This window comes from Euwallacea similis, chromosome 3, assembly GCF_039881205.1.
Source record: "Euwallacea similis isolate ESF13 chromosome 3, ESF131.1, whole genome shotgun sequence".
NCBI lineage: Eukaryota > Metazoa > Arthropoda > Insecta > Coleoptera > Curculionidae > Euwallacea > Euwallacea similis.
Genome location: NC_089611.1, coordinates 2546431 through 2573628, shown reverse-complemented (window position 1 = coordinate 2573628; position 27198 = coordinate 2546431). Strand labels below are relative to the sequence as shown.

Here is a 27198-nt window from a genome sequence, read left to right as displayed (position 1 = left end):
TAACTAGGTACAGGTAGGGCTGATAGGTGTTTAATTTAATTTTAATTTAAATATATTATGTGTTCTTTTTCGCAAGAGTCTGTGATCTGAAGTAGTTTTTTTGGGATGAAGATTTGAATCTGACTTATAAATTTTACAGAAGGAATTTGGCAACGTAATAAAAGAGTCTGACAGCACCGGTATGTTAAAAAATTGTATCTCTCCAAAATATCAAGAAAACTACTGAAAGAATTCCAACCACCAAAATGTCAAGAAAATGTAATAATAATTGTTAATTTAAAAACCATAACTCTGTAAATCCCTCAGATAAACTATTATTCGAATCTCGCTCATTAATATCAATACATAAACCATCACGTTCATGCCTAATCCCACACACCTTATGCTAAACCGAATAAATGTTTTGTTTGCTTATACATTTCGATCATAAAAAATATCAGTCACAAAAAGTAAATGCAATTAAAGCTCCAAACTTATCCAGAATCTACTCATGTGTCCTGACTGCTCATAAACCATTGTTAATGCCAACTAGACAGAACAGTTATTTGCTTTTATGTTTGGTTTATTTCGGAGGAAAAAATGTGTGACATCTTATGGTGTTATAACCAGAGGATTTATTTTTCTCCGTGATTTTTTAGAATGAGCTACATGTGAATCCTCTTTGGAAAACTCGAAGCTCGTAGTAGTTATTATAAGAGTTTTTCTTTTGCATGAAGTTCTTGCAACAACATTTTTGAGATTTCTATATTACGCAACATATTTTTATAGAGTGCGTCGAGAAATTAGTATCTAACCAATCTTAAAGAGGAAGCATGCATATCACATACTTGTATATTAGAAACCATTTTTCTCCTCTTTTGCGTTTTAGGTGTCTCTACATGGTCTCATCAATCATTCCCAGCCTTTCCGGAGAGAAATCCGACTCTCTAAACCAAACAACTCGACATTGCATTTGCGAAACCGTTGAAAAGATGCGCAAAAAGTTCAACATTTCTTGTCACTGCTTCGGCGCCGATTTGGTAGATGTGCCCCATAATTTGACCCAGATAATGAATACGCTGTAAGTCAAGAAACAAATAATTGCAATATTCGCATTCTTGTTTATGATGAATAATAAAAATTTAAATTGCCTTGTTGAAACGTCGACATTTCATAACTTTTTGCAGAACGATTCAAAACGCCGGCCTGGAGGTTTTGAAGAGGAATGCTTTGTCAAAGTATTCGGAGACTCTTCGTGATTTGTAAGTGATTTTGGTTTTGTAATTTGTTAGCTTGTAATTACTGATTATAATTATTAAATTAAATTAATTCATTAAGCGAAAGAAGGTGATGTTTTAATTCAAGTTCCAATCAGTTGGTTTAATTTGATACAAAACACTGAAACAATTGATAAAAGTGTTCTAGATTAAGAATTGTCAAGAGTACTTTAATACTAATTAAAACTCCCAAAAAGGAAGAAACTAACTCGAATTAATTTGAACACTAAGTTGCGAATTTGCCAAAATGTGAATAAACTCTCAAAATGAATCGTTCAACAGATAATTTAATTTCACCAAAATGTCAAGAAAATTGAATTTTCTTTATACACGACAACCAAACGATGACTACGAATAATTTTAGTAATCAAATTGTAATTGAACAATTTCGGTGTATAAGTCAATTTCCTAAATCAATCAGAACCCTAAAGGAATAATTAATTCCCTTCACAATACTCAATCTACCGCTTAAGAGACAATCACTCCTCACCCCCTCGCAGAAAGCGTTCAATTTTCTTCGGTTGCAAATGGAATTGCAACACTCCCTGGGGATTTATGAAGCAAAAGCACTAGAAAAAGCGTGTGTGGCGATCATGTTTGACGATAGAATAAAATGTTGTCGTCATCCGATTGATTTACAATGCAATTAATCACTCTTAATAGGAATCGATTGAGTTGCTCTGCAAACATAGGTATTGAAAATGTCTCACTGTTAGGGTCAAACCATCAACGTATTGTTACAACGATTCTGAGGCCCACTTCTATGTTTCTATAGAAATTAGCTGTGGCAGTTAAAGTCGACAGGTTATTAATAATTTGTCCCTTAAAGAGATTAATTTTCGAAGCAGAGAAACGTTTTGTTTATCTAACATATATCCCAGTATTGAAGACAAGGGTATTTACACAGCCGAATGAAAATGGAGATGGATTGCGCTTGCAGCTTCATAAGCCAGTTGCAGTTATGCTTATTTTTACGGCAACAAAAATAGTTAAAAGGCAAAAGCTGCTTTTCTTATATAAATTGTTTTTTTATAAACGGTGCAGTCTTGAGTGATCAAATAAATCAGTCAGGAAGGGTACACGGCGTTATAGCCATTAAACGTAACGAGGCGACTTCGTGAAAGTGTCAATTATCTGAAAATAGCGGGGCGCCCTGTTTTAGTCTACAAAAAAATCGCTGATGTAAGAGTGCAGTAGAAGAGGAGGTTTAACGTGAGGATGTGTTGGTAATAAAAAATAGAGGATCGGAAAGAGGATTAAAATATTCACGATAACGATCATAAAATCTATACTGAGGTATCCTAATTTTATACGTACGCTGTTGTTCCTCCATGACAAAATATGGAAAATTTATCCTATATTAGCGAAACATGGATTATGTGGCAAGTCTTTATCTAGCTTATAATCAATCATTTCCAGCTGGAGTATTAGTTCAAAATTGTGTGGGATCAGGTTGTTTACCCCACCGTTTATTTTGTTAATGCATTCATACATAATAACACATTTACATACTACTTTTATTTATGTACACTTTGACCCATATGAGTATTTCACGGCCCCCACATATTTGCAAATAAACACGGGTGTATTATACAGTGTGGAAGTTCTGAATGGAATAGTCCATGCAACTAAGATGCCGAACATATGCGGCCAAAATCCTCGGACACGTCGATTTTTATTTTTTCTTGCGTTTTTTTTTAATGGTAAATTCATGTATACAGGGTAGTCCAAAAATCAGGTACGACCGCCAACTTTGTTTTTTCGAATGGAAACACCTATTTTTTATTTCATTTTTGAATTCTACGCAAAATTCTAAGTGTGTTTCATGTACCATGTCCTGTATCTAAACGCAACAGGTCTCGAGAAATTTACGATTCAACATATCAAAAATTAAAACTTTTGATTTCTTTTAAAATTTCTTTGGTCCTGAAAAGGACCGATTTAATACAAAATAAAACAACAAGCAACAATTATATAAAATGTTCAAATTGGATCCCACCTGCCATCCAAAACTTCCGCACTGCATACAATTTTCACCCAAGTAACGGGGCCAAGGAAAATTTCGCAGTTTTAGGTTGCACCGAGTGTAATTAACCTTAGGGCTCTCTTGTAATTAATAAATTGTAATAATTTGATATGGTCTTAACTCCTCAATTAAGGGTGCTTTTGAGCTCTGAACTTATGTTCTCGAAACAATGAGGATGGACGTATAAAAGAGATAACGAATTTTCAGATAGAACAAAGACTGATGAATATCTTGAGTAGTACACATTTCAAATGTAGAAAAAGGATTTTTTTTAAATTATTTGACTTGAATGAGTTTGACTAATAAAAATCAGGAAAGTCTTTTAAAGAGGGTTGAAGAATTTGAAAGATTTGGAACCATCTTGACTTGAAATTTAAAGAATAAATAAGAGTTGGCTACTATTGCTACACCACTGGAAAGGAATTTCGATATCTGTCAAACACTTTTAAATGTCAAAAATTTTAAAACTTTATTTAATAACAATTTTTTCAGAACTTTGGAGAACTTGCCTAAGCTCCACCTTATCGAAGCCGGGGTATTTCACAACTTGAAGCAACTTCAAACTCTGTAAGTAACACTAGAACAATCTTCTGCAATTAACAATTTCTCTAGAATTCAACTCCGTAGAAAAAGTAGATTTAGCATATTATTTTTTCAAGTGTTATTCCCCCCTTTTTGGCAAATGAGGTACTGTTTCAGCGTCGAAACCGTTTACTGCGAAAAGTGACCTGTAACGTCTAATATGCACTAACTGCGTCCGCACATATGACATTTCTGACGTCATAGGGATACTAATGCATGGCGGTCTTCTAAGTTTGCTACGTCCGTTTCTTCTAGATCGTTGCTAGAATTGAACTTGTTTCGCACCTTTAATTAATTTAAAATTACATCCCCAAAAAAGGACACAAACTTTATTGCGAAAAAAACCAGTTCCCAGTCTAATGAATGGTAGAATGATCGTTAATTGAACCCTGTTTAATTTAGATAGAGCCAGGCTATTAGATGCAGAGAATTGGTAATTTTCTTGCTTTAATTAACGGCTCTTTTGTAACTTTCAATGTAAAATGAGAAGCGGGCGATTACTCCTGCTTACTACCCATAAAGGAGTGAATGAGATTTGGGTTTTGAAGTGGGCCGAAGCGAGCCCTATTTAGTCCAAAAATAAACAAAAATCCAATTAATTTCGTATTAAACGGAAAAATAAAATGTCTAATTTTGTGTGATGTGGTAATTGAAAAAAGGAGCAACGCTGCATTGCCATTTACACTCAGCATTTTGTTCTCTCTAGTGTTTTTCTCAATGTAATATAATTTCAGTAGTTAAACCAGCTGTTAAATTGTTTTACCGAGTTTAAAAAATAAAACAAAAATTCCTGATTTTTTCTTTTTACTTTGATTTACTTTCGTTGGGTTATTTTCCAATTCCAAAACCTTCACAAGAGAAACAATTAATTAATTTGTCTCAAAATGATGCAATCGTCCTAAAATTGGCTCAAATCTTCCGAATAAAGACACATGAAACTGGACTATACGGTCGGCGTTTTCGGGAATTGTAATGCCTTAATAAACATTAAATTGATTTACGTGGCCGTAAAGAGCAATGTTAAATGAGACATGAAATCATTAAAATGGGATTGGTAATTTATTGGCGAAACATGAAATGAAATTTTGTTAATATTAATTGTGATTTTAAATTTATTGTTGATAAAAATTTCGGTATTAATTTGAAAGTTTAGTCAAATGCGTAAAATCTATTTACGTCTAATTTTATGTAACGAGTGGGATGTTGCGGGGGGAGCGAAACAAAGTCCCACAATACGGCATGAGCTACATAAAATAGCATTTCCTAAGGAACATTTCATACATAATTTTTTGCTAACTTTGCTGTGTGATAAAAAAATCATAAGAAAATCGCACTTGAATATGTTTCCCCATATCAGTAGAAGTGCAGCAGCCGTAGCTGTTTCTCATTCTATCTGATAACTAAGTTAGGAAATGAAGCAGGCTGTTTTCATTATGCAACAAGTTCCGAAATGGAACGCATTTAATCATTTTAGTCATTTGATCTGATTAAGAAAACAACGGGAAAAATTTACAGTGAAAAAAAACATTTTGTTAACTGTGAAGTGCACAATCGTCTCTCTTGGAATGAAGAATACACATAATTTTACGATTGAATTTTTGTTTAGGGACATCTACAGGGCACCTCGCCTACTAAGAATACCCTCCCCAGTCTTCAATGCGTACTTGCCAAACTTCAAAGTGTTGTAAGTAACTTTTTATTACGCATGCGTCATAGTCGACGTTTTATGCACGCGTGCATAAAACTTCTTTTATGATGCATGCATGGTGACCAAAAAATTAATACTACATACATTTTAATTAATACTATGACAAATTTATAACGTTCCTTGATGTCTAAAAGCGTCAATTAGTTGTAATATTGCTACACTTACAATAAAAAAATATTTAATCATATTGGTACATAAGGGTCTTTAAAGTCCCTTACACAACAACAAAACGTACTTTGGCTCGTTAAAACTACGGATGTGCACTACTGGTTTTTCCGCACAGTTAAGGAATTCCCAAACTGACTTTAAAACTTTCTCTTAGATACTTTAGATTTCTTGAGATTGCATTTACCTTACACCCCGATTTCTAGGATTTAAAGGATTTAATAAATATAAGGAATCCACGGATAAAAGGACTACTTAAGATGGAGAACTATTTTCTGGAAATGATTGGTGGCCCCTTCAGAATAACATGCACCATATCCAGATGTAAATTCCATACATTAGAAATCTTGAGATCCTGTGAAGTAGCATCAGCTTAGACACAATTTCCCTGCGCGCTTATACAAATTTGCTGAAAGTACTTTTCAATGGGGAAATCGAGGTTTTCTCCATTTCTACAATATTTACTTTGCTGATGGGCTGATCCTTCGTAACATTCGATTCCTTTTAAAATCAGAATGGTCACGAAAAATTTACATAAGATTGATTTGATGTCTCCCAATACCAAATAACCGTGATAAAATTCACAAAAAATAACTACATTTGAAACACCCAAAACCTAATTTCCGTTTATTTACATGACACGGTCTATTTACTTTTTCCAGGAGGATTGTTTACACGGGACTTCAGCACATGCCCAATTTGAGTGGTCTGAATGCAACATCCATTTTACATTTGGTGTAAGTAAACAGCTACATCTATCACAAAGATTTCCATTTAATTTAAATTTATCTTCTTGATTTATGCTACTGCTAAATAGACCAATAATAATCGGCTAAAATAATGTTCAAAGTCGGGGCAATATTCAAAATTATATGGTAATTAATTATGTTACAGAATAGAGGTTTATAACTGTAGTTACAATTAATTTATGACAATTTGCAGCTCTCCATGAAAATCCCGTTCTATACAATAGCTAAAATTGGACTTACCATCATGCGTGTCTATCAATTCTCTAAATGGATCATCTTATCAATAACGACCCACATTTCAAGACAAATGAAACATTACCTGTTGCCAGTGTTATCAGAAAATTGGCAATGCAGCGTGACTATTTTGTTTCAAATTAATTGACAGGCAAGTTTTAAATCTAACGATTGGTGTATTTCTCAAGTTAATCCTGGAACTCATTTAAAGCATGCAGATAAACCTCTCCAAAGGAATTAGACAGTAAAATATGCAAACTGCTCAGCAATTGTCCAGGAATACTCAATGAAAATGATCGATGTATTTAGGGAGCCTTGAAGTCACCAAAGTCATTATTAATGTAATTATTACATTATCAGTTCTCAGCATTGGTATTTCGTTCCACATGAAAGCATTTCCATTGATTCAACTAAACCCCTTGCTGGAAATCTCAACACGGAGGTTTTTATTTAAACTTCTGGCTTTAAAACCACTTAGTGGGGGGATCCGTTAAAATCAGAGAAATTCTGATTCTTGTAGTCAGGCAAATGAAGGAGAAAGACTTTCTATGTTTAGACAGGCAAAAGCCATTTTCAAGAAACTAGATAACACTGGCAATACCGCCTTCTTTCATTTGGGACTTAATATTTGCGGTTTTGACAAAAACTAAAGTTAAAAGCAGCGTTGCCATATTAAATATTTTTTAATTTTCTACTTTCAAAGGGATTAGGATTGAGAGTTTTACAATAATTTATAAACTAATTTGAAAATTAATAACGCGGAACTCTGACAACACTGTCTGCTTCTGTTTGGAAGTTGATGCCCGCCATTTCGCTAAGAAAAAAATGCAAAAGCGGCATTGCCACAGTTCTGCGGCAAAATGAAGAATTCTGATTCTTGTACTTTCAATAAGATGAGGGATAAGACTTTCTATGAACAGGTAAGTAAAAGCCCATTTGAAATTCCCGGAGAGTTCTAACAACGTCACCTTTTTTAATCTAAAACTTAATGTCAGCTACCTTGGATAACTGAAGCAACGCTACTTTTCTTTATTGAAATTTAATGCCCGCTATTTTGACTAAAAACCGCAAAATAAAAGCTGCATTGGCGCATGCTGTTGACAACTTTTTAATAATTTCATTATAGAGGAACTCGATTAATCCCCTTTAAGATATGTTAGCACTTTCGAAATGTCTGGAAATTCCGACAACGTCGCAAATTTCTCTTTGAGGCTTCACATGTAAGTTTTATCTAATTTAATGATAAAGCCAAAGACGAAAACCTCGTTGCCAGATTTTCGTTAGTTATTTGGCATTCGCTTCAATTAGATTAAGGAAAGGAGTTGAATAAGATTGTGAAATGACTTACAGGAACTTTGATAAATGTTGCCATTACAATTTTCGTACAAAATTGAGTCTTTTTCCATTTAGACTTAATTTGATGCAACGATTTTAATATCGTTTAATTTTCACCATTTTTTCAACCATCGTTTTCAAAACAAGAGAAGAATGCGAAGTTGTCGTCTGCATTAAAACAGACAAAATTCCAACAACTAGAAAGTGTATGTTAGTACAAAATTCATTTTTACTATTTTGAGTAGACAAAGCAGTGTGGAGGGAGTTTTTTCTTTTTTATCCTTTAACTACATTTCCTACATTACTCTCAACGCTATGATCTATTTTCCAGGACGGGTTACATTATTTATTCAGCTCTCATTCAATTTCAGAGACCTAGACCACAACAAAATAAATAAAATCTCTTCGGGAGATGTGAGCAACGTAGCTTTAAACGAACTGTAAGTAGATTATGTCTAGGATTTGTGTGTATGAGTGTGTGTACGTACAACTTTAAAATGTCACGTTTCCTCAAAGACAATGGCAAGACCCTTGTAAAAGGTCAATTCACCCTTTTCTCTGCAAAAAAAAAGGAATGAAAGGCACTAAAAGAGCAATTTCCACTAGGGAAATGTGTGGTAATATGAATTTGCGAGATAATTAAGGTGGCTGCCTTTACAGCTCCATAAATATATTTAGGAAAATATTTTTAAAAGGGTAATTCCAAGAGAAAAAGGGCATTCCCCGACTGTTGATGCTGAAATAACAGACGAAACTCATCTTGTAAATTACCCTTATCTCAGAGACGTGCTCCGTTATTAGGCACATTTCTATAAAGTTATGCTGGTGGTTAAGTAGTTACAGCGTCAAAGTTTGTATAGTTTTAGCTATACACCAAAACTGGAAGGTTAGATAAACAATGGATAATAGGCCTTAATGGTTAAACACAATTTTCATTGTTAGGTGCACAAACAAGTTTTTTGTCACTTTAGGACTTTAAGTTACAACGAGATTCAAGAGGTGGAAGAAGAGGCTTTTGCGAATTCCCAAATTGCTGTAATGTAAGTTGCGAATTAAACAATAATGTTTTAATTACATAAATCGATTGCAGAGTTTTGAGGGGCAACAGGAAATTAAAGATACTACACAGAAAGGCGTTCAGGAAGTTGCAGAATCTGAGACGCCTGTAAGTTTCATCAGTTGTTAAGTAGTTTCTAGTGTTGAGAGTTCGCATCATTGTAGAGATCTATCAGATACGTCAGTGACAGTGCTGCCTACTGAAGGACTGCATGAAATAGATATCTTAAAAATTGAAGATACGTACTCCATGAAGGTATTCCCTTCAGTTTACAATTTCAAGGTAGGGGCCCGAAGCTAATTTAAATTAGCTTGAATTTAGCAAACATTTGTTTTACTCACACACGTTCCATTTTGCGGACGTTACATCTAATAATAATTAGAACCTCTTATACTTAATTTCAATTGATGAGCTTCAAATCCTCAAAAAGGCACACGTGTGATGTAAATTATCCGCATGTATAGATACCTATCCTGTGCCCTTTAAGCTTGTTTGCGAATAAAATGGAGTGCCAGCGCACATCCCTTTAAACGGTTGCTAGGCGATAAATTTTCATCCTATGGGATCGTTTAAGAGAAGGTTAATTTTTGGCATATTTACACTTTAAGAAATATTTAAAAAGTAAACAGACCCTGTCAAATACCAAGGATCAAGGATCCATACTTCACCCCTCGTAAACCTTTCATGCAAGTGTTCTGCTTTGAAGCGGAATTATTTATAGCAAAATGGCCCAGAATATACTCCGAACTACATTCGCAATGTGTCTCAGCTATTATTCCTACCAGGGCACTTCGAGCCACATTAATTCTCCAGCTGCAGCTGTTACCGTATTACAGAATTTCCGTAAATGGAACTCAGTTTTTATTTAAAGTAAAAAAGCGAATTTTTCGAATAATAACTGAAGAACTGAGATTTTAATTTAAATATTTTCAAATATGGGGTATACGAGGTATAGGTGTGCCCAATATTGCTATTTCCGAAATGTCAAGAGTTACAAAATCGGTTAAATGGAATAAAGTAATCACTTTTGGGGGCTTTTGATAAGCCGTAAACAGCGCTGCCAAATGGTTGTTGGTTTCCGAGATTCTACAAACAACGTGAAATTGCTCAAAATAATTACCAGCTAAGGTGATATTTCGCGTTCAAGGTATCAATACCAATTTCCTCCTAGTAGGCATACTCAAATAATACACCCGGTACAAGTCAATTATTTTTAGGCTCACCTCTAACTTAACTTCCAATAAGCTCTAATTTTCGATTAATTTAGAAAAAGCACTTATAAAATCAAAAATCTTAGGGGTCCGGGAAACGTTTGATACCGACGATTTGTCCAAATTCAGATTCAGATATTGGCAAGTACGGACATGCTCAAAATCTGCAAATATTTCATAGAGCATTTTACCTGATAACACTAACCCTCTATTTTAATCTTTTATGCCCGATATTTTCAGACCTCCAACATTTTAATCCGTTCGTAATCCTAGGACGTGGCAACTAGTAACAACTTAACTAAAACAATAACCCAAAACAATAATGCAGCTGGAACTGTGAAATTATTTTAAATGGAATAATGGGGTCGCCCTTAAAGTCGATATGATATATTTCCAAGAGAATTTTATTCACCAGTTTCTCTACAATAAAAATGAAATATTTCATTTTACATACGGTAACAGACATTGAATCTTTCTCTGACAATGTCTACGAGTCAACAATTCTATAAAGGTTTCATAAAATCGTAGCATGAGATTCATGCAACACTCTGCAAATGTAACTCGTGCATCGAAAATTCTGGATAATTTTAAACCAATATGTATTCATACAATTTGAATTAAAAAAAAATTATCAAATTGCATTCATGCATGTTGCCCGAAATAGTCGATAATTTGCAATGCACTTGTTTTATTACGTATAAGCCGTTCACGGTAAATTAAACCAAATTTTCGACTCAATTACTTCAGTTAAACCGAGTATGTATTACGTTGGAAAATTTGAGATTATCATAGGATCGTTAAAAGGACCCAAAAGAAGAAGAAGAAAAAAGATTCCCTGAACATAATAATTGCATCAAAGAATTTGACATAACAACGGCAACATTGTATGCAGCCTCTTATGGAGAGCAAAGAGGGTCGCCTGCCCATGCGGTCAATATCAATCTCGTCAAATTTTCGTTTATCTTTTCATAAACCTTTTCGGCATAAAAATCTAAATTGTATGGAAAATTATTTTGTGAAGCGATTATTTTCGTTAATTATTAAGAAAATTTGGAGAGATTTATTTAGTCACGTAAGTGCAACTTTTCTGTCGCAAAAAGTAAAAAGAAGTTATCCTTCACATCCAGCGCCCGCACTTCTGCACTCTGAAGCATCGAAATTACTAAGTTCTCTGCGAGTTCTACTCTTTTCAACTTCAAAAACATCCTCAAACAATTTATTCTCAAAGTTTCGTTTAGTATACTTACAGTTTTATATGATTTTTCGCGATTTTCCCGAAGATATTCTCAATACTTGATATTCTACAAAATTAACAATAATTCTAAAATGAGCGCCAAAATAAAACAAAAACGAGATCAGAAAAACTAAAAAATGTTTTGTTGTCTTTTTTTATCTCATTAAAATTCATAGACGAAGAGGGAAAACAAAGGTTCGGGCATTTCCAGGGAGGCTTCGTCATCGTTTATTCATCTAAGCACACGATTGACCGACTTCAATTTAGAATTTGGATCATCATACGGGGAGCCAAATAACATTTTTCGTTTACATGCGCCGTCGAAAAACCGTAAGGAAAATGCTGATTGACGACAATGTTACGTGCTGCACTGCTATTCTCAGCAGATATAAAAGAGCGCAGAAAAAATCTCAAACTTGAATAAACAGTTAACCATACGCACTTACGAACACTCAAATGTGTTTCTGTGTCCTAAATCTGCCAGTGAATTATGTTCCTATCGTGTGCGTTATGGCGAATGTGCCTGATGTCATAGACGGAAAACCACGAATAACGCACCCTCGTTTATGCATATCACGCTATGCAAATTCCCTTCGAAAACAAAATAATGGAACCCTGAAGGGGGGACATGATGATCTAATAAAATTTTGAAGTACAGCACGTTACACATGTCTTATGAAATAACTATACAGGGTGTCCCAGATAAGGATGAACAGCATGGGGATCTCGGAAACGGTAATAGATACAAAATGGTTTAAATTGGGAAAAAGTTAGGCAATTTAAAGCAAATTAATAATCTGTTTTTATATCGACGAAATTCCGAATGGTTACGAAGATATCCGGAAAAAAACGAATTTGGCGGTTTTCGTTTTTTGCAAATAACTCTTATACGGTTATAGTTAGAGGAATAAAAGTTTTACATTATTAAAGCACTTTTTTGAGAACTGTTTAGCAGTGTTGCCAGTTTTCTTGTTACATCCTTACTTTCAGAGAAAAATGAGTAAACTTTTGATTTTCATATGGGCGTGATATCAATTATTTATATTTTCAAAATCATCATAAAATTCCGTTTTCAGCCATGCATTACATTTAATATTTTTCTCAGAAACTCTATGAGTTATAGCCATTAAAGCATTTTTTGATAAGTAGGCCATGATTTTGACTTATAGTAATGGTGCACATTAAATAAATGAATGCTGTGGAAACGTCAACATTATTTAAAAGTTGTAAAACCTTAAATCAAAAGTTTACTCATTTTTCTCCGAAAGTAAGGATGTAACAAGAAAACTGGCAACACTGCTAAACAGTTCTCAAAAAAGTGCTTTAATAATGTAAAACTTTTATTCCTCTAACTATAACCGTATAAGAGTTATTTGCAAAAAACGAAAACCGCCAAATTCGTTTTTTTCCGGATATCTTCGTAACCATTCGGAATTTCGTCGATATAAAAACAGATTATTAATTTGCTTTAAATTGCCCAACTTTTTCCCAATTTAAACCATTTTGTATCTATTACCGTTTCCAAGATCCCCATGCTGTTCATCCTTATCTGGGACACCCTGTATAGTTCTAGGAAGACAGTTGCAATCTTGTTTTAAATTAGCTGGTGTTGCCTTCATCTATATTGGCAGCGAACAAGACTGGTTTTGGCGCTCCTGTGCAAGAGCTTCCTGTTCCTGAATTTTCTTTTGATTTATACGATTTTTCACTTTCTACAAATAAGAGCTGTGCATGCCTTAAATCGTAATTTAGCCCGGAAATGTTTCAATACATTCCTTCAAGTCTCAAACAGCTATAAAAGATTTACGAGACGTATAGAACAGGAGCAGGAGGTTACATCACAGGAGTAAGATAAATATTTGGAAGATACCTCAACGAAAAGCATTTCTTACAAAATATTGTCGATTTCCTTAGTCAAAAATGCAAATTTGAATGAAACTTCAAAATACTTCTTCCGGAAACTTTTGGGACAAATTGCTTTATCGAAAACCACCATTTGCTCTTAATGTAATATTATCTTTCGCTACGTGACAAACGTTTCCCCGATTCATTGAGTTCCCGAGAGATTTCATTGAAATGAGGTAGGACCTATTATTTATTTCTAGGATGCCTACCACATAACTCTAAACAGAGCTTATGCTATGACTCGTAAAGTAGGAGCTCTATCTCTATTAGATTTAACATGTTTATTTTTATTGCCTTGTATTTCGCAATCAAAATGATAAATTTATCGCACTGTCATGCCCCTAAAAAGAATATCGCAATGAAGTTCCTCGATGTCGTTTTTTCAAGTTCGCTCGCTAAAATTCGTAGAAATGGGCAACATGGAATCTGCCGAATTAGCTAATTTTATCATAGTAATACTCTAATTTCTTCTATCATTCTCTCAAATCTGAAAGTTTTACGTTGTTTTTCTTTTTGGTTAATTACTGTAAATGTCCTTTAAATGTTAGTTTTAGTGTGTGTAAATTTTCCATATAATGTCCGCGATTTTCGATGTCACTTATATCCATGTTATAGAGCACCCGTCGAAAGGTCCATGATATCCTCAATGTCATTGCAACGTAAAAGAAGAAAAATGTTATGATTGCGCTATGAATAAAAAATATTTCCTTTAGAGCTATCAAGATTGAAAACTTGAAAATATCGATGAATTCATGTAGAAAAATGGTTGCTTTTAACATTGAATATAAAGTGCATAAACTTCCAAGAGCCTTTAGTGTCACATTCTTTTCAGCAAAATAAGCTAACATTACTTTGTCATTGATGGATTGTGTATTTTCTTAGCAAGCCAATTTTTGAATGCTTTCGTATTTTTCTCCTGATTCCTAAAACGCTGTTGTGTTTCGAGGAATTTAATATGGTAGCGGCAACACTGCATGTGAGCAGTTTCAAGTGAATGCCATTTCCAAGCCCGTGAATAACAGCCTTTACCAACGTTGCCAAATGTTTAAATTTGTTTTCTTATGTAGTCTTTTAAAGCCGAGGTAACTGTAATGTTATTTATGGCAAATTGCGAGATTTATATTTAGTTATAATTTTTCTGAAATCACTCGATTCACACCATCACTTCCACAGTGTCACTATTTCTCCACTCTTATTCTTCACTCACTTCCCAAAACTCCTTATGCAGGCAACAGTTAACTGCGCCAAGATTGGCGGATTAAAGTTTTACAGCGACTAATCAAGAGGAGTCATTACAGCAGGGGCGATAGAAAATTCTAGTCATCAAGTGCGGTGTAAAAGAGCTGCAAAAAACCCTCTTCGAGGAAATAAACTTTTTAAGAACTTCATATTATTTTCCAGAAATGAAGTAACATTTAAACTCGCAGGTATAGACGTAACTTTTAAATCTAACTTGTGACCTACATTTAACGGACCCTAATTTAAAACCCTTAAAGGAGTGAAGAAAGCTGCTGGAAGTTTTCCAACTCACTCCGAATTAAAATTACCTTGTACTACATTCCCTTTGGCAAGATTCGGTTAGGTGCACTCGGAAGTTTTAGAATTAATGTTCATTGAAGTTCATGCAGAGAAAACTTAAAAAAAAAACATTGTTTTATTGTTCTTCTGTACAATTTTGGAAAATAGCTACGTAGCAATATTTAATGACATAATAACCTCATTGAGTTTAAGTACATAATAGCTAGTTCAGAATGCTACAAGAAATTAATTACTGATACGGAATTCCTTATATAATAATATCTAACAGTTATTCCATATATAAGCGCTATGTAAGCGGTTCTTGCATCCAGTGCATGGGATTGATTAGACTTGGGAATAGATACAATAGCTTGTGGTAAAGGGCTATAATTTCTACGATTAGGGAAGCACCAGCATTGAGATTTAGTACTTGAATTATAGCCCGGAAAACCTCTTTAGAGGCTGGTAGGCATTAATGGAAGGGCATGCAAAGCAGGGTATTATTACAAGAGCCAGAAGTTGGGTTTGCCATAATTTAATTTAAATTTTTTTCTTGTTGCAGGCTATAACAGAAGCTTATCTCACTTACCCCTACCACTGTTGCGCCTTTAAATACCCGAAGACCCACGATCCTGAAGAACATGAGAGGCATTTGAACAGTCTAAAGAAGATGGAGGCCCTGCAAGAGGCCTGTAAGAATAACAAATCCATCATAAGGTATGTTTCGATGTAAGAAAGAAATTTTAGAAATTTTATGTTAATAATTATCAGTCATTTGAGCCTAATATTTCTTTGTGATTGAATTTTGTCATTCCTTTTTGTCTGATGATAAATATGTTCCGAAACTACTTTTTTAGAGCGCCGAGTGTAGGGATAATAAATTCAGCAAAGCTCGGTACATAACCTAAGGGTTCGGGGTTGCTGCAGGCCGAAAAACATATTAACAGTTTATTTACGATTCTAGCAAATGACAGTAATTCATACTATAATATAAAATTTGACCAACAAAATAATTTATGGCCAATGGAGACGTTCTCTCTGATTTCATGTGTGACCTCTATATAAAGCTGGGATATTGGAAATATGTAACCAAAGACATGTTTGTCCGGGTGAAGAGCTGTCATCGTCACTAATGGAAAGTTTACTTTACAGCTGCGTCATGAATAAACATGGAGCATGAATGGTTTGCTTGATGGCGCCGTTTCGGTTGTGTAATTATGGTAATCGGTTTTATTCAGTACAATTTTCCCTTAGTAATAACTCTTACTGAAACGCAATTCTTCCTCGAAGAATCCATTAAAATACAAAAAGCTCTCCAGAAATTTAATAACAGCAATTGCGAAAATAGCTCAATGGCGAACCATAAACCTCATCGTAAATAAAGCTGTTAATAACATTATTTGGAAGAAATACTCGCCGTGGCGGAACCTCTCTTATATTTGAGGGTATCCATGTTCCGGTTGGGATTTTCCACTTTTTCCATTTCAATTTCCACGTCTGTCGCGTATACGTTGAATGATGCTTTTATTGATATTTAGCAAACGATTGGACGCGTCTTTTATCAATCTTAAAAGCCCTTCAGAATAATCGAATATTTCATTATGCGAAAGATTGACGAAGCATATTTAGATGTATTGAAAAATTCAAAATCCTCAAGATTAATCGAACGGAAGAGGTATTAAAGGAATTTCTCTCAGCTGCGAAATTTGTTCTTTCTCTTGATGCCTTGCAATTGACCCATTATAGCACTGCTCAACATCAACATCTACCAGCTTTTAAGCCAGGGAAAGTGCAATAATTATTACCGTATGTTTTCGTAGAGAAATTGCTTCGAAGTCGTTTAAACAGAAAGCCAATGCACTCATGTTTGCCCTAAGAAAGTATTCATTGACTACCTCCGTTTTTAGGAGTAGGAATTTTTGAAATAGGGGTTGTTAGCCCTTAAAGCGCTTCATAAAAATTTACAGTCAATAATCACCTTCATGTCTTGTATTTAAAAAAAGACTGTTTAACGAAATGCTCGTTCCTTTTACCATAATCGTAAACCCTTGAAATTTGATGCTATACTTACAATTGCGTTAAGTTATCATTTCTGCTAAAAATCACCTATTTTTAAGTATTTCCAAGGATTGTGGAACCTGTTTTTGAAAAAAATTATTTCTGCCCTGGAATCATGGCACGTCACCGAACTTACACATTCTGAAATCTAGAAAATCGTTCTATTTTCCAGGGATCACGAGTGTCCAGTGGACGTATTTAGAAAGAATTGAAAATCAACCAAACTAAAATTTGTCATTCATCTTTATGACATATCTATGCTACGCCGGTGGTGCTACAAGGCTTTAGTCAAGAGTATCAAATTTTTCACAATTCCTCAGTTCCTGTGTTAGACCCCTGATTTTCATACAATATCACACCCTGAAGAATTATTTATAAAAACCTATAGTTTTACATTCAGATGGCTACGAATCCGGGACTTAATGATAAAACTTATATTTTCTAGTCTCTCTGGACGTCACTTTTCCACGAATTCCGAAATGAATTACACAAAAGACGAAAATACTGGAGAGAAGTGGCAAGCCAAAGAAGCACAAGTTTCAGTGAAGGCACAATGTAACAACGTGATGCACAAAGTGAATTTCAAAGAAGTAACTATACGTAGTTAAATTAGCTCTGCACTGATTAAATTATTAGTTTACTGATCAATAAGGTACATTGTTATCCGAATCCGGATGCCTTCAACCCATGCGAAGATCTTATGGGCAACTGGGGCTTGAGAGTACCAGTGTGGATCATTGCCCATTCTTCTGTTATAGGAAATCTGTTTGTCTTGATCGTTATTGGAACCTCCCAGTTCAGGTTAGTTTGAGTTAATAACTTTACCGAAAGTTAAAGTTGACTGACGCTAAGATGAAAATAACTTAGAGGCAATAAATTCCTGGCAACTCGACCAAGAATATAATACCCGAGGAAACGTTGAAATAAGGATGGAGTATGAGTGGATTTCATTGCTTCCACGGAAATTATCTTCTAGGTAAAGTTGCCGGCAGATTGATCTAGTGGTCCTTAAAAGGTGTGTATTATATTTTATCAAATTGTGTTTTTCCATAGATTGTCAGTGTCAAAATTCCTCATGTGCAACCTCGCAGTGGCCGATTTGTGCATTGGCGTCCATTTGCTTCTTTTAGCGGGAATCGATGCCCATTCAATCGGCGCTTATTTCAATTTTGCCATCCAGTGGCAGGAAGGTAAGACTACATTCAGAATTTTCCGCCCGGATTATTCCCCTCATTTAAACTTTAATTCAATTTTCAAAGCTTTTAAAACCCACATCACGCACGATATTCCATGTATATGGAATTTAAGGGCGCAGCGGCCGTGTGGTTTAATTTACTTGACCTTGTTACAGGTTATGGATGCAATGTTGCCGGTTTTTTGACTACGTTTGGTAACGTTTTGTCGGTCTACACACTCGCCGTTATTACACTAGAGCGCTGGTAAGTAATTTCTTATGAAATTTTCATTTGTCGAATAGCGCTTGTTTGTATGATAAAGGTGGCGCCCTGGCAAAGATACCAGGGCTAAAGCAAGCGCCTTAGCCCCACCACATTTGCTTCAAGTTTCTATTTTAATAAAGTTTTTTGGACTCATTTCGGCTCATTTTTGTTCATTTTTTACATATAGGTGCACTATCACGTGGGCAGCTCACCTAAACAGACGTCTCAAATTGAGAACGTCAGTGAAAATAATGGCCGTCGGCTGGGTGGGGGCCATTTTCATGGCCTTCTTGCCCTTAAGAGGCATCAGCAGCTATGCTAGAACCAGTATCTGCCTTCCTCTCGAGTCAAAGAACAATCTGGATGCGGCTTATTTATCCACACTATTGATAATCAATTGTATGGCCTTCACTGTGATTTGTGTGTGTTACGGGAGCATGTACCGGACAATCAGATCTGGTAAGTTAAAACCCAATTAAATTAGTCACCACATGGCAACATTCCTGTCACATCGCGAGCTTCTTAGGCTCTTGTCCGTCACGTTAGTTCTTAAAACATGTAAACATTGCCACGTTGCAATTTACTCGGAGACTTAAAATGTGAATAATTTGTGTGGAAAAATAAAAAACTAATAAAAGAAAAGTGACTTTAATGAAGTTCCTTTCGGACGCTTTTCATTTGAAAGCCTATCGAGAGTAAATTTACCGCGATTACCATATTTTATTCTCAGCCCTACGGGAAATCTTTGAAAGAGGATATAAAAGTGTCAACGATTGCTTACAGGTTTAAGCTTGATGAAGTGAAGCGACGTACTATCGATTTTTAAATTATTTTTTATTATTTTCTATGTAGAGACAACGTCTGATCTTCTGGACAATGAGTTCCTTATTCTTTTGATATCATATTTTTAAGCATAAATCGGTAAGATGATAAAAGGATCTGAAGAACGTCATTATGGCTGCATCTTGCGGAAAGGAGCTTTCCCTGCTACTTTTTTCATTTAGAGCTGCGTCATTAAAATGAAAATAATATGAAACATAATAAAAAAGCGTAGCTTGGCAACTACTGACGCATTGTATTCTAGCTGCAGTATATCATTCTTTAAATCAAAGCTTCAAAAAAACTAAAAAACGCATTAGATCGGGTTCTTCTTGATGTGCCATAATTTTTCCGCCAAATTTGCTTTTACAGACAAAATTTCTTCATAAATGCAGGAATTATGACTTCAAAACTCAGAGTCAATGATATCCCTAAACAAATTATATACTTAATATGATGCTTTAGGCTCCTGATTTCATTACTATAAATTCTCAAATTCTACCATCCCTTTTTTACCTAAAGAATTGGGCAGCAACCAATTTCACTTACTAATTTCGTGCTTCCAAATGAAACTCCTGATAAAGATCTCTCCCTATATACTATTCACGTTCACTACACATGAAAGGGGCATTCTAATATATTATTAATTTATTATTTTATTACAGTTTTTAATATACTGTTTTGGATGGACAATATTGTTGAGATATTAGAAATCCGTAATTTATTCAAAACTTCAATAAGTTAATTCAGGATGAAAAAACTCTAATCGCACTCTCTGCCATTATAGCTGCAAACCTCTTTTAAGAAAAAGGTGATACTACTGAGCGACTTTCTCAGGAAAAAGGTCATTAATTCCATGAAACCCAAGAAGAGGTTTCATCTATTTTTCAAGCGTATCTATTCCGCCTTGATAAACTAAGATAATGTTGAAACGTTCTGTGCTAATTTGAATTGATGAAGTACAGCTTTAAAAAAACGCATAAAGAATGATTCAACATTTATACATGATAAAATGATTTATTAATAGAATAATAATCTAATAATTTAAACATTTTGAAAGGGTTTATCCACGGAAACGCAGTTAAATATTCAAGCCACCAGTGAACAGGTTTTATAACGATCTCTCATATAAGTAGTAAAAGGCGCATTCCGATAGATGGCACCCGAGTATTGATAGTTCACAACTCTGTTTTTAAGCAACGCGGACAATTTGTTTATTCACGTTTGTCACGAATTGATTATTTTTGTCTATTTTTTTCATTTATTCTTTATTTTAGAGAATCAGAAGTGACTTAAATTTGCTATAGTCAAGTCTCTATATTGATATTTTTTTCCTTAATATGAGTAAGGCCTCGGGTCAAAATGAAGCATAAATTTTAAGGTGCATGGCGCTTTTTCCTCCCCAAAAGCGCTGAAATATAAAATACGCTACTTACTTACCCAGTAAAAATTCGTAGTCTTTTCAATCACACTGTAAGGCCCCTTTGTGAATCGTTTTAATCTTCTACTTATTTATTTAACACAAATTTAGCACTGAATAGTAATGATAACTGTGCTGTTTTGAACCTATAGTGTTTGCTGAATTTATGCACTTTTTCAAGATATTATGAAGTTGAGCTCCAAAATATGAAATTCACTATTGTTTTTGATATAGATACAACGTGTGCTTATTTTCCAACATAACTGTTGACGAAATAGTTCGGAATACATTACCAATTCTAGGCGCTTTTGACAGCTATGAGTGTAAATAATGTAATGCGATAAATAATTAGTATTATCAAACCCATGCGATTACACTGAAGATTAAGGCTAGACAAATAACTAGTTACTTAATCTATACAGACTTAGTTGTTTTTTCAGGAGCCAACTCCGGCATCGCCAACTCAGTACGTAACGACCAAACCGTGGCCAAAAAAATGGCTCTCCTGGTCTTCACCGACTTCGCCTGTCTTTCCCCCATCGCCTTCTTTGGCATCACAGCACTCCTAGGCTACCCCCTGATCACTGTGACCCAAACCAAGATCCTCCTGGTCTTCGTCTATCCACTGAATTCGTGCGCCAACCCCTGCCTCTATGCTATCTTGACGCAGCAGTACCGCAAGGACTTTTTCATTTTAATGGGGCGCATGGGCATGTGCAAAGAGCACGCCTACTCTAATCGGGGGGCTATTAGGGGCAAGCCCGTGCCATATACGTCATGCGGAAAGAGGCCCAACGGGGTGATTCGGAGTATCAGTAAGTCGAGTAACACCAACAGGAATTCGTTAGTGACGAATGTGAGTAATGTGAACGTGGATTTGCCTATTACGAATTGCGGGGGGTTTGAGAACGGGTTTAGGAAGGTGGAGTATAAGGATTGTACTAGTTTGTAAGTGGTAGGAGGCAAAGGATCGAATAACGAAAAAACAGGTGACTAAGAGACAGCAAAAATGTTTCAGTTCCATGGAGGTTATACTCTCTCTTCACTTTATAATGATCATGATAACGAGAAGAGAATTGGAATGTACAGGGTGTTTAAACTTTGCGCCTCACGACTGACGATTTAATCACGTTTATAGAGGAAACTCAATTTTATTTTCCACTTCTTTTTACATGACGTGACGCGCGAAGTTAAAGTAAAACGTCCTGTACATCTCTGGAAACAGAAACACTATATGGTCCTATCATTCTTGCACACATTATGTTCCTCATCGTTGCTCTTCCTGTTCCACTTCAGACATATTTTTGTTTTTTTTTTTAATTACTAATTAATAAACTCTCCCTTTGTCCTCTTTTAAATACCAAAAAATGAGTAAACTTACTGTTCTATTTACTGCTAGAACCAATCGTTTCAGAGGTTACACACACCCTAAACTAATTAAAAACGCTTTCAGTTGCGCCAATGCGAGCTAAAAAGCTAAAAAAATACACAAAAATGCTCAAAATTTTAACTGGAAATGAATTTAGAGAACCAAGAAAATTCCCGGTATGTTTATTATTTGTATTAAACAACTGCATGGCTCCGCTTACTTCCCATAGAAACAAGCTAGCTTGATGGCCTTGCAGGGAGACCGACACATTGTACTATTTAATGTTTTGCTGTAAAAAGTTAGTACAAATTCAAGGAAAATCCTAAATTCTGTGTTAATAGACAAAATGCGGGTCGCAACTCCTTTTTAGTGCTCAGATTTTACAATTTATCGAAGTTGTAAGGAAAATTAGTTATTTTGTAAACTTATACTAAGTTATTATTGTACTAAAAAAGTACAATTAAGATGTCGACAGTAATTATTTTTATGTCGCAAATTTAACTGGGACAGATATTTGAAAAGAGCGGAACGTCATTTTCGGCTCTGAATTTGCATGCAATGATTGATGTATTGCTGGTTGCATACAGATCTAGTAGTAATTATTTTTACTAAATTAACTCTTAATTATTTAAGACTTGAGGGTGGGAAAAAAGCTTCTTCCAATTTTTATTTTTCTGTTTTTGTAAATCTAAAATTACATAAAAGTTGTAAATATTTTCTTGTAATATACATATTTCATTTTCATTCCTTTCTCCTGTAAAACCTAAACAATGATCTCTTAGCTTTTAAATTTATTTTTACTTAGATAAGTAATGTATACATTTGAAATACATTATTTTTTAACAAATATTTAAGATTTATTTCAAATATTCTGATAACTCGATATTTTAATGAAGTATTCGGTTATCGCAATTGAGCAAAGTATCTCAACAACCATTTAACCTAGATTTTGTTCACCCCAAACTGCCACCATGACAAATAGTTGCAGTGCTTGACCACCCAAAAGGCATGTTTCTGCAAATATCGCAAGGAAACTCTCACTATTGAGTACCTCATAATATCAATCACAAAAAGAATTATTTGAAGGCGAGTCTTTTGGCCCCAAGTTAGTTTTTGATACTCCTCATTTTGATCGGAAATTGATTCAGTACTTTTGATTAAAGTAGCATTCAAATAAAACATAAAAGAATTAAAGTCAATAATGGGACTAAAGGACCATAAACCATTTACAAGGTGTTCGCACATTTTCATATAGCGCTCTTCACGTTTTGAGACTTCGGGTTTAAAGACGTGAAGAGCGATTTCGTTGCATATGGCTCGGGTTTCTTCCAGAGAGTCTCTGCATATGTTAAATCTACAAATCAAGGTGGTGTTTCATTAAAAGTAAATTCTGGAAAAAGCAACCTACTCCTCAGTGATTCCCAAAATGTCACCAATAACCCTCCAAACGTGCACAAAACACCTCCAGTTTTCCTGGGATTTGTCGTAAATTCCTAAGAATTCGGGCCTCGAAACTGCAATTCCCATAAAACCCCATTGGGCCAGAACCATGTCTCTTTGATTGAACTGGTATTGCAGCACAGAGGCCGCCTTCTTGCTCGCGAAATTGTGTTTCATTTTAACATATTTTAATGAGGCCCACAATCTAATGAACAAACTGTTGCGACCAAGATTCTGAAGAGTTTCTGAGATACTTACGATGATCCAGATTTGAATTCGCTGTCATACCAAATCAACATGTGAAATAAGGTAGACACGTATCTTTTGTAAGCACTGTAATCGCTGCTGGACATTTTGGTCATGATGAGCACTGCTAATCCCGTTTGACAGGAGAGGTCTGCCATGAGACCCAGGAGATTCCCCAGGCACATTCCGAATAAGTTTTGGTAGAAGAATACCTGTCCTCTGAAAAAGTCTATGTGTAAAATGAAACGAAAGGTGCCCACGTCGCGCCTGGTCTTTTAATTTTTAGGATCTTCGAGGAATTAGTTCTTGAACTCACCTTTTGAACATTTGTTCGTTGTAAAATGGCGGCAGTTCGTTATTGTTGAGTCTTTCGATGTCATTGTCGCAAATTGTCTTAAATCCTTTATCCATGATATTTTTTACGAATTTTTGTGGAGAGAAAGTTGCAAAAAAAACTCCTTCGCCTATTTGACAGGAAAAATTTTGTGAAACCTCAGGAAGCAAGATGGTCATGAAAGCATTTGTTGTAAGTAGGCTTTGGATCTCGTTTGATAGTTAGGGTAAATGTTGTCAAGCAATCTTTTGTTCAAATATGGCAGTTTTCATTTTTAAAGTGTGATCTGAGGATAATGGATACTTCATTGCGCTTAATTTAGATAGCTTTAAAAAGAAACATTATTGATAAAACTAAATATTGTGATCTTGAAGCACTGACTCCCTTGGCAACATTTACATTACGTGTCAAAGGAACTCCATAGTTCACTTGCAATTAATGGAAGAAATCGTGCGATTTAAACAAAGGAAAGAATGCGCTAATCTTGTCCAGTAGTCCAGTGACCATAACTCCTTTATTATCAGATGTACCGAAGTGAACTAATTTAACAAGAAATTAGGAACAAATGTGCCTTTAGTGTAACCTAAAATGCGGGTATTTTTACACGCTGGGATAAGCCGAAGGAGAACCCCAAAATTTAGGAGAAGAATACTGTATGTGGGTTCCATTCGGTAAGCAATGTTAGTGCACTTTTGCAAAAAATGCTTATGATACTTAAGTATACAAGAAGATTTCAGAACTACAGGATAAAACTTCTAGGGATTATTTAATGCAACAATAGAGGACTTTTGAGTATAAGACCCCATGTTCGGAAATGACTCCCTAAGGCGCCACAGTCTTATAATGCTTTAAGGCACTTATGTGCCACAATGTGTTTTAGTATATTTTATTTAAATTTGTTTCTACAAAGTAACACTACAATGATTATTGAAAATGTCGTCTTTGAACTTGAATGCCTCTGTTTAAACGACATACGTGGTTTCAACGGACATTAAAAATTAGATAATCATTTTAAACGACTTCAAATGTCGCAGTAATTCGTCCAATCAGGTCTTGCTCCGTTTTTACTAGCGTTTCATAAATCAGAGACTCTACATGCTCTGACAGAAAGAAATCTAAAGATGTTAAATCGAGTAACTTAGGGGCCACAGAACTGGACCACCTCTTCCTATCCAGTGTTGTCCGAACTGACGATGCAAATACTGAATATGAAATCTAAACACATTTTGAACAATTACTCTACTGTTATTTGGTATAAATTAATTAAAATGAAACATATTAAAACTCAATAAAACACATTTTTGCACATAACTGTCTTAAAGCATCATAAAGCCGTAGTGCTTTAGGGAGACTTTGCCGAATGTGTTCTTATATTTAAATGACTTCTATTGTTGCACTGAACAATCCCTAGAAGTTTGATCCTATAGTTCTAAATCACACTGTATCATGGGATATATGTAGGATGGAAATAATGAATCTTTAGAAATCACTAGAATTGCCCAACAGAAAGGGTTGACCATCAAAATTCTGACCTCACTTTAATGGTGTGGTAATTGTGTCAAGAATTTAATTTTGCCACTTACATTTGCATATAAAATCAAGGTTTATTTATTTTTTAAATAACTCAAATCAACAATTTTCATTAGCGACACCGAAAATTTGTAAAAATACAGTCAAATAAGTATTACATTTAGAATTCACCATCGTCCCTGTTGCACATAATGACAAACTCATTAAAGAAACGATGGTAATAAGAGTAATTTGATTAAAACAGCATGCAACTGAGATACGTGTCAGTAAATTACAATTTACGTTATAGGTCGATTGAATACAACGTAAAAATACGTACAAGCGGTACACACTGGGTACACGTGATTTGTAAGTTTCACATATCTGTAAGATTGAATAAAAAATGAAAAAAAAAAAAATTCCAATTTTAACAAAATGTCAGTTATTGTAAACCAGTGAATAAACAAGATTAATTTCGTAATTAGTTACATAACGAAAGCGGCTTTAGTTTCGTAACTCTGTTTAAAAATGAGACAATTTCTTCTCGTTTTAGCAGAGAAGAATGTTCTTGATGCAAGAGATAAGACAAGTTTTACAACTTTCTCCCAAGAATAGAAAATCATCATTAACCTTTACGATCACGAATCGAGTGCCAGAAAAATGCCGAATAAAAAACCGATTTCTGTATATTATGTATACCATAGCGCTCTTTAACACGTCAACATTTACAATTTAAGTAAATATCTTTCTGCTTTTGAATTCAAATTTGGGAATTTGAGTCAGTTTAGGAAACTGCGGTTCAGGTAGAGCGTGTGAGTTTGAAGAAAAGATCGTTATATGCATCCTACGTTTTAGGGACTATTCAAACTGTTTCGTTCTTTTTTGCTCTTTAACGCATTTTTACTAAAATAGCTGAACATAAAACTAAACTCCTTATTCTGATCGTTAATAAAGCGCGCTAACATACATTAGCTACATGATATTGTAATGTAATTGATTAATTACACGAAGGGTTCTGTTACAATTCACTGAGAAATAAATCAATATCGAGCAAAACGATGAACAATTTTACATTAAGACTCAATACCCGAAAGTTCCCCATGCTTTTTCTCTCATCCCAAAAATTTTAATTAAACTACCCACCTTGCTGTATACTTTCATCACATCTATTCTCAGTACCACCCTCACTCAATTTGCAGAACTTGCACGATGGAGAATTCAAACACATATCTATATTTTTTTGGGTACTTTTTATTGCTCTAACTGAAGAATAACGAGAATTAGTACCCAGCGATTTGAAGTTGAATATTCTGCGCGTAACCACCACTGCAGTAGAAGTGCGATACCCACCATATGGGTCCGAATTGCGAACTGATCTCTGCTAAATATCTATTAACTTGTCTTAGTGGGACTTAATTATGACCATGATGATATATATTTTTTATTTATCGTAATGTATAATAATGAAGTAGTATATTATATACTATATTATTTATATATTTATTATTATATACAGTAAACACTCGATACTGTGAACATCGGATAACGTAAACCTCCGGATAACGTGAATCATCTTTCTATCAC

The 27198-nt window shown here is 34.7% G+C and overlaps 2 protein-coding genes across 2 annotated transcripts; one reads left to right on the top strand and one right to left on the bottom strand.

The window, feature by feature from the left end:
- The first annotated feature begins 887 nt into the window (after positions 1-887).
- LOC136419966 (follicle-stimulating hormone receptor-like) lies at positions 888-21782 on the top strand. Its single transcript, XM_066406577.1, has 16 exons — positions 888-1060; positions 1167-1241; positions 3775-3849; positions 5471-5548; positions 6400-6474; positions 8427-8495; positions 9027-9095; positions 9146-9220; positions 9277-9394; positions 15543-15697; positions 17484-17628; positions 17691-17839; positions 18092-18228; positions 18390-18477; positions 18665-18936; positions 21157-21782. The coding sequence occupies exons 1-16, from the start codon at positions 972-974 to the stop codon at positions 21666-21668; spliced, it is 2181 nt and encodes a 726-aa protein (XP_066262674.1). The 5' UTR covers positions 888-971; the 3' UTR covers positions 21669-21782.
- Positions 21783-23027: 1245 nt separating this feature from the next.
- On the bottom strand, positions 23028-24209 carry LOC136419690 (uncharacterized). The gene is made up of 4 exons (XM_066406217.1): positions 24088-24209; positions 23784-23990; positions 23494-23730; positions 23028-23439 (listed from the first exon to the last, which is right to left on the bottom strand). Exons 1-4 carry the CDS (start codon positions 24180-24182, stop codon positions 23028-23030), a joined length of 951 nt encoding a protein of 316 aa, XP_066262314.1. The 5' UTR covers positions 24183-24209.
- Between the last annotated feature and the right edge of the window lie 2989 nt (positions 24210-27198).